Source organism: Mustelus asterias, chromosome 18 (genome assembly GCF_964213995.1).
Source record: "Mustelus asterias chromosome 18, sMusAst1.hap1.1, whole genome shotgun sequence".
NCBI classification, from domain to species: Eukaryota; Metazoa; Chordata; class Chondrichthyes; order Carcharhiniformes; family Triakidae; genus Mustelus; species Mustelus asterias.
In genome coordinates, this window is record NC_135818.1 from 13,373,637 (window position 1) to 13,389,987 (window position 16,351).

The following is a 16,351-nucleotide window of genomic DNA, read 5'->3' on the forward strand; positions in this document are numbered from 1 at the left end:
TGCTGCTTATTCTGTTGCTCACAAGGAATAAAACACGAGAACTGTGCATGCGCGGCATTGACATCAAATGCAGCAAACTCCCCTTTGTATGGACATGGGAAGAGCCGAAGTACATCTGCCAACTCTCACCCCAGCAATATCATGTGCTGCTGCCATCTGTACTTGGCCCCTCTGCATCCGATACCTCATGTATCGGTGCTTGTGACTCTCCCTGAGCACAAGGAGAATCTTTGATATCTACCCTTTGATCCCCATTTGCCCTCCAATGCAAGTAACCATTCACTGTCTACCCACAATAAATTCCCCAGTTTTCATTCGGGCCTTTATTGGCAGCTCCTCTCCTGTTATTATACTCATGATGCTGCTCCTCCTAGCTCTACAGGAAATGCTGCACGCACCACTTTCTCTTCCCTTTTGCCTACATTCTATCCTCCAACTGCATGTCCCCAGATTCTTTCTAGCTCCGGCACCCCCTTTCTCATTTATAGTCTCTTGGCCCTCCCTCCAGTGCGAAGGAAAGTATGTCCATCTCCTCTTAATTACAGCAAGTCCTGCAAAGTTGCCTGAATGAAGTGGGCCCTATATTCCACAGCCTTTGGTGAAGCACAGATGTGGGGATGCAAAAAGGGTATTAGTGGATTGTCAACCATTACCTTTGCCACCTGATACTTTTTCTTCCATTGAAGTCATTCTTTCGAATTGAAAATAGGTTGGAGTGCAAAATGGGTGACTCATCCCTTAACCCTCCATTTGCATTTTTGTCAAAGTTGAATTCGTGCCCCGACTTGCCTCAACAGTAAGCCCATACAGGTACATTTTTGAGGTTATTGTTTTGTTCCAGTGGTAGTCATTTGTCAAATCATCAAACTATGGGACTAAAGACATGTACCTTCTTCCATTCCCATTTATTGGTATCAGACCATCATTTTTGTTTGATTTGATTTATTATTGTCACATGTATTAGCATACAGTGAAAAGTATTGTTTCTTGCGCGCTTATACAGACAAAACATACTGTTCACAGAGAAGGAAAGCAGAGCATGCAGAATGTAGTGTTACAGTCATAGCTAGGGTGTAGAGAAAGATCAGCTTAATGCAAGGTAAGTCCATTCAAAAGCCTGACAGCAGCAGGGAAGATGTTCTTGTGTCGGTTAGTACGTGACCTCAGACTTTTGTATTTTTTTCCCGATGGAGGAAGGTGGAAGAGAGAATGTCTGGGGTGCATGGGGTCCTTAATTATGCTGGCTGCTTTTCCGAGGCAGGGGGAAGTGTAGACAGAGTCAATGGATGGGAGGCTGGTTTGCGTGATGGATTGGGCTACTTTCACGATCTTTTGTAGTTCCTTGCGGTCTTGGTAGGGCAGGAGCCCTACCAAGCTGTGATGCAACCAGAAAGAATGCTTAATTCTACCCAACTAGTGCCAATGCTATGAGAAAATAAAGCTACTAGATGATGTGTGAAGGTAGCCCTCAGGTAGCTATATTTACATCTCTCCTTTATTATGTCAGCTATGGCCCAGTCAGTCATGCTCCTGCCCCTTGTTTGGAGATTGTGAATTCCAGTCCTGCTCAGACACTTGAGTACAAATTTGGGCTGACATATCAGTGCAAAACTGAGGGAATACTGCAGTGTGTGTGAGAAGTTATTTTTCAGATGAGATGAGTTGTTAAATCGAGTCTTTGTCTGTCCTAATATGTGGAGATAAAAGATTCCATGGCAGCATTTCAAAGAAGAGCAAGGGAGCTCTCCGTGTCATAGCCAACACTAACGAGTCAGCCAACATCAATTAAAAATAGTATGATGCAGGAATGCTTCAGTAACAGGAAGTAAAGGGCAGTAATGAATAGCTGCTTTTCAGTTGTATTCTTGAAGGGTCCGTTTTGAGCCCATTACTCTGTGCAATTTTTATGAACGGTCTAGAGTTGGATGTAGAGAGCAGCATTATAAAATTTGAACATGGTAGACACTTGACAATGTAGCAGATTAGTTGCAGATTTCAGGATTGTAAAATGGGCCAAACCGTGGCAGCTTGATGCCAATGCAGAGAATTCTGAACTGGTATACTTTGGGAGGACTAGTGTGGAAAGACTGTACACTAAGAAGCATAGAATATTAAAACGAAGCGATCGTATTTGAACTTTCTAAATCGGTGGCTAGGCTTCTGAGTGTATTGTGGACAATTCTGGGTATCACACTTCAGAAAAAATATAAAAACCTTCTAAAGGGTGTGGAGGTGGTTTGTCAGGAAGTTACTGGTGATGAGGGACTGGAGTTATGAGGAGAGGATGGCAGAATAAGGATTATTTGCTTTACAGCAGAGGAGGTTAAGAGCTGACTTAATTGGGTTTTCAAGATGATAAGAGATGTTGCTGTGGAAAAAAACTGTTCCCTCTGAATGGCTGAATAACCAGAGATCATAGATTTAAAATATTTAGAAAAAGATCAAGAGGGAAGAAGAGGAGAAATATTTTCACTTCGCTGTCGAAACACTCTGCAAAGGTAGTAAAAGCTGATCTTGTGCGTAATTTTGAAAGAGTTGGTCTGGCACTTTAAGATGAGGAAATTACACAGACAAAAAGTGGAGACACGGCAAAGTACTTTCAAAGAACCAGCACAGGTTCAATGGGCTGAATGGCCTCCTCATTTGCTGCAAGTTTCTGCAGGATTATTGCAGTGCTGTTTATGGAAATTTGCTATAAATGGATAGGCTGTCATGTTTCCTACATTACGACAGTGACCAGACCTCATCAATACTTTATTGGCTGTACAGATCTTTGGACCATCCTGAGGTAATGAGAAATGCTATATAAAATGCAAATCTATCTTTTTCCTTTTTCCGTAAGGAAACGCCTAGCTTTTACTTGTACTCGTGTACACCCACACCTTTCCACTTTATGACACTCTACACAGTGTTCCACATGTCCCACAAAAACACCTTCTATTCTTTGCCTTCTGCTTCCAAAATAAGGTCAGTTTCTTAGAAGGAATGCTGGCAAATTATTGTTTGCTGTCCTGCTCTTCAGCTCCTTGACTTGAATTGGTATTTATGAGCAGTGCAAGTTTGAAAGCAGTGCACAGATAGTTGACACATCTAATGCTGGTCTTCAGATGTTCTGTTTACTGGTATCCGTGTCAGTCCATTTCTGTTGTACATTGTCTGTTAATCCTCAAGACAAGATTGAACTACATAAATTATTCTTTCACCAATGGCATAATAATGGAATTGGGTTGCGCTTTTGTGAATAAATTAGTTCTATATATTTACATGGAGGTTGTTAAAATCCATGTGATCATATCTAAGTTCAGCTATTGTCTGCTTTGTGTCCCACATAATACAATTAATGCAAAGCTTGTGCTGTGTTCATGTTAATAATAATTCCCACCTGCAGGTCAGCGCAAGAAACGATTTTATCATTCACTGTTTGAATAGCGGTGTGTAGGCTAAATTAAAAGCAAAATACTGTGGATGCTGGAAATGTGAAATAAAAACAGAAAATGCTGGAAAAAGCTCAGCAGGCCTGGCAGTGTCTGAAGAAGAGTCATACGGACTTGAAACATAACTCTGTTTCTCTCTCCACAGATACTGCCATGACCTGCTGAGCTTTCCCAGCATTTTCTATGTTTAGGCTATACTGGTTGGGATTTATTCTGATTTTATTACTGTAGTATTTATTACAGGTTATATAGATGTTTGGAAAGTGCTGTGTTTTGCTTTAACCCATCTGACAAATTTCTTTGTTTCCTTGAAGCACACAACATTCAAATCGTAGGCTAAAGTCCAATTTTTTCAAGTTTTTTCAAGTTTATTTATTCGTCACAAGTAGGCTTACATTAACACTGCAATGAAGTTACTGTGAAAATCCCCTAGTCGCCACTCTCCGGTGCCTGTTCGAGTACACTGAAGGAGAATTTAGCATGGCCAATGCACCTAACTAACACGTCTTTCGGACTGTGGGAGGAAACCGGAGCACCCGGAGGAAACGCACGCAGAACTGGGAGAACGTGCAAACTCCATACAGATAGTGACCCATGGCGGGAATCGAACCTGTGTCCCTGGCGCTGTGAGGCAGCAGTGCTAATCACTGTGCCACCGTGCAGCCCCATGGAACTTGATGATCCACTGACAACCTGTTACTGTTTTTGATCCCTCTTGTTGGCTGCAGTAACATTTGTGCACGAAAGTGAACCATAGAAAATACTGTAAAATTAGTGAATACTAAAATGGCATAACTTTCAAAAGATTTTTAGCACTCGCTGCTGATGATACAAATGTAATTTGAACAATGCCTCCTAATCCCTTTAGAAAATATTCCAGTATGGCGGAACTGACTATTCACAAAAGGCATTAACTTCATGTGTCAGGTTGAATCAAGATAAACATGTTACATATCCTTCACAAATTAGTCATGTCATATATTGCCTTTTATGAGGATAGCATTCTAGAAAGGTACTCATACTGCAGATAAACAACGCAAAGGTGTTTTAGTAGTTCATTGCATTTTCAGGATTGGGCTGACCTGTTGTGACATTAGCCCTCTTTCAGGGTTCTAAGATCTTCTGTACCTTCAAATGTGTTTTAAAGGATTGGTGTTGACACAAATCATTTTCTTTTTGTGTCAGTAATTGAGGCACTCAATCCTCCTTTAACTGTGATGCTTCTTGGATGAATACAAATCAATATTTATGTATTTTTCTCGTGAGCCCCATTAGCTTTGATTGACAGTTTCTTATTTGTCTTTATGTTTGAAAGTAAAACCATTAATTGAAAAGCTAGCATATTAATCGGGTTGAGTCCAGTGTTGGTACATAATGAATTTCAAAGGAATGTTGATTGGTTTATGGAAATGAAAAGCCAGGGACCTTCAAGGTGTTTGCAATATGCAGTTATGTTTAGACACATTGGTTCTGATCAACTTCTATTAACGTGCTTAAAGGATACTGTGACCAGAATAAATGGTCATAATGGTACAACAGAAAATTACTGTTGTACAGTACAAGTGGTTCAGCAATATTGAGTACATACATGATGTACAGCAGGGAGTAGAGGAGTATGCCGGTTGTTTGTGCCCTTTTTTTGATTTAAGAGTATTCTATTTCCAGGAATTGTTTTAACTCCCTCCTTTTAAAGTATGCCCTCCCAATAATGCTGTCTCTGATGCCTTTAATCTGAATGCAAAACAAGAATTCAGTGGTCTGAAAAATGGCAAAACTGGATTCTTTCTGCTACTTGTGTGGAAATGAGCACTCCAAATGCTTTAGCTTCCATTCTTAAAATGCATGCAAGAATTCAGAAGCTGTGCCATATTCCAGAATCTGAAGCAGCCAGCACATTACAGAACTCTGGAGTCAATTTCCTGATCAACAATCATGTTTCTTGCTTATATTAGGAAACGTGAACTTAATTATGCTTATCCTTTCATAACTTCAGTCATGTATTTCAACATGAAACATTTGTTATGACTTACTGGGCACCAAGTCTGTATGTCATAAATTTTGTTGATTAAGCAAATACTAATCGTTAAACCCTGCACTGTCTACCACAGTTCATTGTTGGGGCTGTTTTTAAAACCTGCAACACCTTTTAGTGTAATTGGGCTGACTGTCAAGCTGCTGAATAAGAGGCAATACATGAGGTATCCTCATCTTTCATAATCCAGTTCTAGAATGTTACTGCACAAAAACATCAAGTCTATGCTGTTGTTTTCCACATGCTCTTTAAAAGAGATGGATTGAATGATTTTCTATGCTGTACTATTCTATGAGCCATCCAATCCCAGTCCTACTTGCTCCTGGGTCTTTTAATGTTATGAATTTTACCCTTCAACAAGTAATTTATGTGTTTTGTTTCATAGAATCCCTACACTGCAGAAGGAGGCCATTCGGCCCATCGAGTCTGCACCAATCACAATTCCACATGGGCCCTATCCCCATAACCCCATGTATTTACCCTAGCCAGTCCCCCTGACACTGAGGGGCAATTTAGCACAGCCAATCCACCTAATTCACACACCTTCCTGATTGTGGGAGGAAACTGGAGCACCCGGAGGAAGCCCACGCAAACACGGGGAGGACGTGCAGACTCCACACAGATAGTGTCCCAAGCCGGGAATCGAACCCAGGTCCCTGGCGCTGTGAGGCAGCAGTGCTAACCACTGTGCCGCCCCAGATAATTTCGCTTCTTAACTAAGTTTAACCTTGCTTTCACTTGAAGATTTTTTTTAAGCTAAATTAAATTACTGTCATCATTCCCTTGCTTTTCTATTTACTGGGTTTGTATAAAGACCTCAGAATCCCACATCATTTCTTACTACTTTTCCACCTCACCAGTAATCCTGCATTGTAAAATATGTAAATCTGCATTTTTAGAATTTTCTAATGGTCTCCATTGAGAATTTTACCATTTTAAATTGTATTTCCAGTCTCTGCTCTTCAACCCAAATTGCACCTCTTTATACCTATATTCACTGATTAGACTGGTTACAGAAATGCCCAGTCCTCTAAAGAGTTTGTGCCTTCTAGCATTGTAATGCATTCTTCATCACAGATTGTTGGGTCCCCTGATTAAGCATCAATTGCCAATCTTGATACACCCTCTAAGTTTACTATACGTACCCCCATAATGTCATGTAAAATTCGACCGCCGACTTGTATGTTGGAATTCTGCTGCAGTAGAGTACATGCTTTAAGTTGGTAATCAAGGGCTGCCGTCTCTAATTGGGGAAATATTAGGGCTTCATTACAAGAGTATAAAAAAAAGGTTCACACTGGGTGTTGGGGTGGGGGGAATTGGGAGAGTCTGTGTCTTTACTTTGTAAGCTTGGAAATAAATCTGTCTTAAGGTACAGAATCTGGCTTCAGATTCATTCTTTCCTCAACATACAAATATTGAAATTAACAACTTTTGGCCAAAAAAATTATTTATTTTTCAGAGATCATAACTTTTGGCCACAAATCCCAAACTCTTTGTACTTACCACCCACTCACTGATGAAGTCAAATTTAACCTGGGATAAGCCTACTGTTGTCCCTGAACTTGGGTCAACTGATGCTGTGGATAAAGACATTCAAACTCTTGAATCATTGTACAATAAATTTCCTTTATAGTACTGTACCAGGTTACCACAAACTTACACCAGGCATCAAACTCGTTACACACAAAGTAACTAACCTCTGACCTACTCCATTGTACACACAATTATTCAAAAGGTATCAAAATTTCACAAAATATCCAAACTTACGACTTGGAGATATTACACGCGGTGAGACGAACTGGTTATCTTCCCTCCTGATGGGCTTTGTTCCAATGTCTCTGAGTCGCAGACTCGAGGTCTTGCTGCTTCTCCTACAGTGGTTGATCCCGGGTTACTGCTGCTGATGTCTCTTTGTCTCTTCTTATAGAGATCCTGCTAGCACTGATCATGTTTCCAGCCACATACTCTCAAAACAAGCACTAATTAATCACTCGATCATGAATACTGAGAGTCAAGCCTCTGTCAGGCAGTCGTAGTTCCCTGGGAGAACATAGGAAGAGGAGTAGGGCCATTGAGCCTTCTCCACCACCATTTGATGAGATCATGGCCAGTGTGTGGCCTAACTCCATATACCTGTCTTTGGCCTATATCCCTTAATTTTTTGTTAAGCAAAATTATTATTTATCTTGGATTTAAAGATAGCAACTGCCCTAGCATCAACTGCCATTTGTGGAAGAGAGTTCCAAACCCCTGTCACCCTGTGTGTGCAGAAGTGCTTCCTAACATCTGCCCTGAATGTTCTGGTCCTAATTTTTACACTATGCTCCCTAGTTCTACAATTTCCAACCAGTGAAATAATTTATCTTTATGTCTCCTGTCTTTGCCGGTTAGTTACTTGAAGACTTTGATCAGATCACCCCTTACCTGTCGATATTCAAGAGAAAATAGGGCTAATTTGTATAATCTCTCCTCATATTTAAATCCCTGAAGTCCAGGTATCATTCTTGTAAACCTATGCTGCACTCCCTCCAAAGCCATGGTGGCACAGTGGTTAGCACTGCTGTCTCACAGTGCCAGGGACCCGGGTTCAATTCCTGTCTTGGGTCACTGTCTGTGTGAAGTTTGCACGTTCTCCCCGTGTCTACGTGGGTTTCCTCCGGGTGCTTCGGTGTCCTCCCACAGTCTGAAAGACGTGCTAGTTACAGGCGCTGAAGTGTGGCGACTAGGGGAATTTCACAGTAACTTCATTGCAATGTTGATGTAAGCCTTACTTGTGACTAATAAATAAACTTTAACTTTTAACCTTATGTATCCTTACTAAGCTGTGGTGCCCAGATCTGCTCATAGTACTCCAAGTGGGGTCTAACTGGAGTTTTGTATAGCTGCAGCATAACTTCTGCATCCTTGTACTCCAGTCCAAGCCATCTTGATTATTTTCTGCAACTGTTTGTGACATTTTAAAGACTTAAGCATCTGAACCCCCCAAGTCTCTTAGCACATGCCATCCAGAAAGCAACTTCATGCCATCTAGAAAGTATTCTGATCTATCCTTTTTCAGCCCAAAATGAATAACCTCACACTTGATCGGCCACTGTTTTGCCCATTCACCTCAAATTCTTGTCAAATCATTTTGCCTTGCTGAATGCTGGTGTGGGAGTTGAGTGGGGCTGTGTGATGTGGGTTTGCTGGTCTGGTCCACAATGCAGCATATGGCAGAACAGTGAATGACAGGCCGCAACTTCCAAACTTTTTACCACTTGTGCTAAATCCTGAGGTGATGGTCCGGTACAGAACATTGACAGTTATCAGAATCCTCTGCAAATTCTGCATTATTGTGTATCAGGGCACTTTCTAACCAAGGCAGAGCAGGCTAATTGGGAATTTTCTGGTCATATGGGATTCTCTGTGCTACAAAATTCCAAGTATCTGTGGTAAAGACCAGCGCTGAAGCAATCAAAAGTTATTAGTCAAAGTTGGTTATATTTATGAGAGATGTGAAGCAACTGTGTCTTTCAAAAATTAGAAAATTGTAAGATCCTTTTTGAACTGTACAAAGTAGGTCTAGCTACAGTGATTCAGATCTTGTACTAAAAAGAATGGATGAATGATGAACATGGAATGCAATAGTTAGCAAAATAGCTACTGAGAGGATTGAATATTTACAATTTTAATGATAGGGCGGCACGGTGGCACAATCGTTAGCGCTGCTGCCTCACAGCGCCAGGGACACGGGTTTGATTCCCGGCTTGGGTCACTGTCTGTGCGGAGTCTGCACGTTCTCCCAGTGTCTGTGGGTTTCCTCCAGGTGTTCCAGTTTCCTCCCACAGTTCGAAAGACGTGCTGGCTAGGTACATTGGCCATGCTAAATCCTCCCTTAGTGTACCCGAACAGGCGCTTGAGTGTGATGACTAGGGGATTTTCGCAGTAATGTCATTGCAGTGTTAATGTAAGCCTACTTGTGATAGTAATAAATAAACTTTACGAATGAATAGAAGAGGTAATTGTAACAGATAAGGAGCTGAATGGAAAGGAGGGCTTGTGAAGATACTTTGAGTTAGTGGAAAAGATTTGAGTGAGGTTCAATTATAACAATAATTTGTCTTTATATAGCACATTAACTTAATAAAATGTCCCAAGGCAACACACAAAATAACTTGAGACGAAAGCAGATGCCCTTGAACATAGCTTTAGTGATAGACTATGAGATGTGCAGAGCATTTTTGAAATGTACAGAGCAATGACATATGATTCACAAAGCAATAAAGAGCAATGTTCCATGATGACCAAACCACACTCCTAACATATAATCGACTCGTTCAGTAAATTGTGGCTAATTTGATCCTGAATTTTGGGAATTTAAAGCAGTTGACACTTTGGTTGTCTGATTATCCCACTGTTTGCCTGATTATGCTGTGTTTAAACTTGAGAAGAAAAAAAAAGCGATTAATTACCACTGAGGTAAATAGTAGCCCCTTCTACTGAAACGGAAGTGGGGATAAAATAAGTAAGATTTTCGAAAACATGTTGTACCTACTTTCTTCCTAAACCCATGTCTCCCTAAGATCAGTGCAATTTTATATGGTACAAAGCAACTGTAGTTGAAATCTTTTCAGCCCGCGAGAGGGAGAGAGTTTGGAGTTGAAGTTGCCTTCTCATTAGTTGCACAATGGAACGTGCAAATACTGATGACTAGAAATATCGAACCATCCAATTAGTGTGCAGCGGTTTCACAAAATGCCTCTTTTGATCAACTATAAATTCCTCACTGCTATTTCAGTTTATGGCAGCTGAAGCTAAGTGCATTTATCCCTCGTGTTCCAGGAGGGGTAGCACATGTATTTTGGTAACTCTATTTCAAACTTTGGCTGTTAACACCAAATGAAATTGAGCAGTTATTTATTGATAGTCAACCAGCTGGTGGCTATTTTTAATTAAGGGACTGTGGAAATGTCATGTAAAGAAAGAATGTTGGTTCAGAATGCACCGTTAGATATTCTTTTTGGGTGAGGGGTGGTGGTAATGAATGAATGTGAAACTTCACAGCTCCTAAGGAATGAGATTGGTTGCATAGCTCTGTAATGAATGGGCTCGTTCGGCCAAAATTACTTTTTCCTATGACTTGCCCCTTATGATAAAATCTGGCACTCAATTTTGAGACCTTGAAATATTACATTTATATGAAAGGGATAGAATGACTGCTTTGTGAATGGAGGAGGTTAGGTTGTTATTGTTTAGATCTGAGGGCTGCTGATTTAAAGTAGCTTCTGTGAAAGTTGTCTGGTGGAGGACACTAATGTGTTATTTTGTGGGTTATCTAAGCCAGACCGGTGTTAACTGTATCCCGTATTGGAGATGGGACCAGAGAATAATGAAGCAGCTTATTTTCAGCTCCTTTTCGTTTGTGAACCTATCTGTTCTCATAATTATTCAAATGATATTCTTTTGAGAGTGTTTTGGAAGTTTCTAATGCCTCGATCTGTTTTTTTAAAAATACATCTTTTTATTTCAGGCAAATTGTATGAGACAGGGGGTTGTGACATGTCGCTTGTGAACTTTGAAACTGCTGCAAGAAGGACATCAAACAACATATGGTATGTAACCAGGCTGGGAGAGAAAAATAATGAATCTCAGTTGGGATGCACTGTTGTTATCTCAGATTCTTTAATACCTGCCCTGACCCATATTACCAAGTACAGCGCGTACAATCTGTCTGAGAACAACTTTTGTGGAGTCTTCCTATCTTCTGAACCTCCCAATTAAATTAACAGTGGAGGATTTGTGATATTTTCTTTTGTACACATCAGTGCTTGTGAAGTATTATAGTTTTGTCATGGAAGTCATTGTTTTCTGAGATGATAACATTGCCGATGAAAGGTGAGCAACTATAAAGCAAGTCACTGATGTTCGGTTTGGACATATTATGCACAGTATTTTTCCAACATGGCAACATATCTCGTGGTTGTCATTAATAAGTCTCTTGAGTCTTGTTTCCTGATCTCTCAGTTACACTGTGTTGTTGCTGTGAGTGTTATTGCTCAGTGTTTTATCAGGCAAACGTTCTTCATAAGCTGCAGTCATTTTCAAGCTTGCAACCTGTTTTAATTGTTCAGATCTCTCATGCATTGTGTTATCTGAGCCCCTTGACAAATTATTGCTTTCTAATCTCTGTTAAGTTCTTAGGCAGCAGGGTGGCACAGTGGTTAGCACAGCTGCCTCACAGCACAAGGGACCCGGACCCGGGTTTGATTCCCAGCTTGGGTCACTGTCTGTGTGGAGTTTGCACATTCTCCCCGTGTCTGCGTGGGTTTCCTTCAGGTGCTCCGGTTTCCTCCCACAGTCCAAAGATGTGCAGCTTAGGTGCATTGGCCATGCTAAATTCCCCCTCAGTGTACCTGAACAGGTGCCAGAGTGTGGCGACTAGGGGATTTTCACAGTAACTTCATTGCAGTGTTAATGTAAGCCTACTTGTGACACTAATAAATAAACTTTACATTAGTTTCATTGCTGATCCTATTCTGGAAAATACACCTCTTAAATATGAAATGGAAGTAGCCATGACACTTAATGTGTTTGCATGGCATTCCTTCTTCCACTATTTTAATGGAGGCATTCGTTCATTTATTTTAAACTCAATTAAGTAAGTGGACTAAGTAATATCACGCAAGCATGTTAAGCATTTAAATGCTAATGTTGCACTCCTAATTTCTGGGTTTGTATCTTTCACATCTCTGCTGTTTGATGGAAGGTAATTAATTCATCTAGAGTTTACTCTTGGTTGCAGCTGGCCAGAATAACTCCACAGCAGTTTAATTTTGTCCTTGCTTGAAATGGAAGACCTAAAATTATTTGGGATCTTTTATCCAGGGTGAAAAAATAAATTCTGCTAGTATGAGAAACACATTGAAACTCTCGTACCCTGTGGCATGGATTTCATGACATAGATTTTGGAGTGCTATCAGAGCAAGTAGATGAATGGAGACGAGGATTGGGATTTTCAGTGTCATGACTGCAGGAACATGGGAAGACCATAAATGGGCCCAAACCTTCCAGTCTCTGGATTGCGAACATATTTTCAAGTTTCAATTTCTGACGGACAATTCTCCTGTTCCCCTTCTGTGAATGCCTCCGCCTCCAAGTTAGAGTCAGAGACTTCGGACAGTTCCATTGTACTTTTATTTAATTCGTGGGACGTGGGTATCGCTGGCTGGCCAGCATCTATTGCAACACCAGGTTAAAGTCCAACAGGTTTATTTGGTAGCACAAGCTACAAGCTTTCGGAGCGCTTCTCCTTCATCAGGTGAGTGGGAGTCGTGTTCACAAACAGGGCATATAAAGACACAAACTCAATTACAAACTGAGTTTGTGTCTTTTTATGCCCTGTTTGTGAACACAACTCCCACTCGCCTGATGAAGGAGCAGCGCTCCGAAAGCTTGTGGCTTGTGCTACCAAATAAACCTGTTGGACTTTAACCTGGTGCTGTGAGACTTCTTACTGTGCTTACCCCTGTCCAACGCCGGCATCTCCACATCACAGCATTTATTGGCCATCCCTAGTTGCCCTTGGAGGGCAGTTGAGAGTCAACCACATTGCTGTGGCTCTGGAGTCACATGTAGGCCAGACCGGGTAAGGACGGCAGATTTTCTTCCCTAAAGGACATTAGCGAACACAATTGACAATGGTTTCATGGTCATCAGTGGATTCTTAATTCCAGGTTTTTTTTATTGAATTCAAATTCCACAATCTGCTGTGGCAGGATTCGAACCCAGGTCCCCAGAACATTAGCTGAGCTTCTGGATTAATAGTCTAGCAATAATTCCATTAGGCCATCCCTTTCCCCCTACTCGAATAATTACCCCGGAAATGTTAAACAGGTTAAAACTTAGGGCCCGATTTTACCATTGCGTCGCACCCAAAAACGGGCGTGAAAATGTGGTAAAGTCGGGTGTGAGGCCATTAACGCGACCCGATTCATGCAGATTGTCACTTTACCGAAACCTGGGAATGGCGGCAATCCGCTTCGCACCCAAAATGGGCGCAATGGCGATTTAAATGTATTTGCATGCAGTTAAATTGAATTAATGAACTGCCCGCCCAACTTTATCAGCATTTCTCCCTTTACCACCACATTTGCCAATCCAGAACTGTGCCGCAATGGACCTGCTAAATAAAAGTCTGAATCGGGCGCTCCAACTGCTGAAAAGCGCATTCAGAGCTTCCAACGGCTCTCTGACTCAGATCAGTGGGGGAGGGGAAGGAGGGAGGCGGGTCAGATCATTCTCTGGTGGGGGGGGGGGGGGGGGGGGGGGGGGGCGCGGGCTGATCGTTGTCTGGTTGGGGAGGGAGGAGGAGGAGGCGGGTCAGATGTATCTCTGGTGGGTGGGGGGCGGGCCGATCATTGTCTGGGGGTGGGGGGGGCTGATCGTTGTCTGGTGGTGTGGGGGGGAGGGCTGATCGTTGTCTGGTGGTGTGGGGGGGAGGGCTGATCGTTGTCTGGTGGGGAGGGAGGAGGAGGCGGGTCAGATGTTCCTGCGGGGGTGTGGGGGGGGGGTGAGTGAGGCCAGACCATTCTCTCGGGTGGGGGGAGTGAGGCCCGATTGTTGTCGGGGGGGAGGAGGCAGGTCACATGTATCTCTGGTGGGGGTGGGTGGGGTGGCAGGTGGATCTCTGGTGGAGGGGGGGTCAGATGGATCTCTGGGGGGGCAGGGGGGTCCGCTGCCACTCTGCGGGCGATCGGTGGGGGGGGGGGGGCGTGGGAGGGAGGCGGGGTGGCGATAGCGGGGGGGATGGATAAGGGGGACAATAATGTGTGTGGGTAGTGGGGAGGGGTTGATAAGGGGGACAGCAATGTCTTTGGGGGCCATTGCTCCCGCCTTTCGCTCCCGGGCCGCTTTCTCTGCTTTCTGTGGCCCGGGAGCGATCTGACACGGGCGCGCTTTTTCAATTTTTTTCTAACTGTGCATGCGCAGTTCGGAGCTCTGATCATTTCAGATGCGCTAAGCCCCGCCCACAGCGCGAATGGTCCTGGCGATTTTTTTTTTTTCAGGCTGAGTGCGTATGGGGGACCCTGAAAGCAGATTTCTAAGTCAGATCTGCATTACGCCCAGATTCAGCACTTAGAATGAAAATGGTAAAATCGGGCCCTTAGTGTAACAACTGGGTAACTACACAACCCATCTCCAATCACTCACAGTGACCACCTCCCCTCCCCAGTTTCCCACTCTGACCATCCAACTATCCCCTTCTCAACCAGTCCGTGACCTGACTATCTCCCCGACCTGACGACCCACAAAGCCAGCCTGCTACCTCATCACCCTATCGCCTGCCTGCTCATCCCCTATCTCGCATATCTACTCATTCACCCATACACTCACATTTATTCACTCACATTTAAACTGGACCATTAAACTTGCCATAGACAAACCAGTGCCGCAAAAGGTGGGTGGGGGTGGAGTTTTCAAATGCTGCAACAATTGCCGCTGCTTGGAAGATTCGGGCCCTAGGAAATTCCATGATCATTATTAAGAGCTTCAGGAACGTAGAAAGAGGAAGAAGCCCATTAAACCTGTTCAATTAGACCTTGAACAGTCTGTGCCTCAATTCTTTTTATTAGCTGATGCTCCATTTCTCATAGAATCCCTACAGTGCAGAAGGCCATTTGGCCCATTGAGCCTGCACTGACAACAATCCCACCCAGGCCCTATCCCCGTAGCCCCACATATTTACCTCACTAATGCTTCTAACCTATGCTTCCTGGGACACTAAGTGGCAATTTAGCATGGCCAATGCACCTAACCCGCACATCTTTGGACTGTGGGAGGAAACCGGAACACCCGGAGGAAACCCACGCAGACATGAGGAGAACGTGCAAACTCCACACAGACAGTGACCTAAGCTGGGAATCAAACCCAGGTCCCTGGAGTTGTGAGGCAGCAGTGCTAACCACTGTGCCGTCCATCATGATGACCACTTAGCTACCAAATATCCATCAATCTTTATTGACCCACCCACCTCAATCTTTTGGGGGAGAGCAAGCTTGCCCAACATTTCCACGTGGGGGGACCACATTTCAACATTTGTTTTACTCAAGGAGCCGATGAGCAAATTTTGGGAAGATAAAGGTAGGCACAACATTCAACATGAATTTCAAAATGAGAACTGAGGTTTGAAAAGAAGCAACTTGGTGAGCAAAAGAAAAATGAGTAATAAATAAAGGTGAATATTAGAATGTAATATGATGAATGCACGTGTGTCCAGCTCACTCCCACTCACTCACCCTCACTCTACGGGTGGCACGGTAGCACAGTGGTTAGCACTGCTGCCTCACAGCGCCAGGGACCTGGGTTCAATTCCCGGCTTGGGTCATTGTCTGTGTGGAATTTGCACATTCTCCCCGTGTCTGCGTGGGTTCCCTCTGGGTGCTCCGGTTTCCTCCCACAGTCTGAAAGATATGCTAGTTGGGTACATTGACCCGAACAGGCGCCGAAATGTGCCGACAAGGGGAATTTCGCAGTAACTTCATTGCAGTGTTGATGTATGCCTTACTTGTGACGAATACATAAACTTTATAAGCACACTCAAAATGGATGAGGGTGCCTGTTGATGTGTGGGTGAGGGTGAATGAGAATCCTGAGAGTGGGAGTACCCAGACTTGTGTACATTCTGCTCCCTCGGGCACACACCCCACGCGCACACACCCTCTCCCCCTCAAACACCCTCTCTCTCTTTTTGTCCCCTCTCCCCCCCTCCCCTTTTGTCCCCTTCTCATATTGTCTGCCTGCTCCGGCTCGATGTTTGCCCTGGCCTGTTGCCTGCCTGCTGCCCGCCCTCTCACCCGCTGCGCACCCTGTCTAGACTTCACTGCCTGCAGAAGTGTCAAAGCAG

The 16,351-nt window shown here is 43.3% G+C and overlaps 1 protein-coding gene across 4 annotated transcripts in view; it reads left to right on the plus strand.

The window, feature by feature from the left end:
• The window catches only part of pcnx1 (pecanex 1), a 273,657-nt gene that overhangs the window by 162,817 nt on the left and 94,489 nt on the right, over window positions 1–16,351 (plus strand). For all 4 annotated transcript variants that reach the window (XM_078233420.1, XM_078233421.1, XM_078233423.1 and 1 more), the window contains one exon: window positions 10,979–11,060. In XM_078233420.1, coding sequence (XP_078089546.1) covers window positions 10,979–11,060 — 82 coding nt within the window. The remainder of the gene's footprint in view (window positions 1–10,978; window positions 11,061–16,351) is intronic.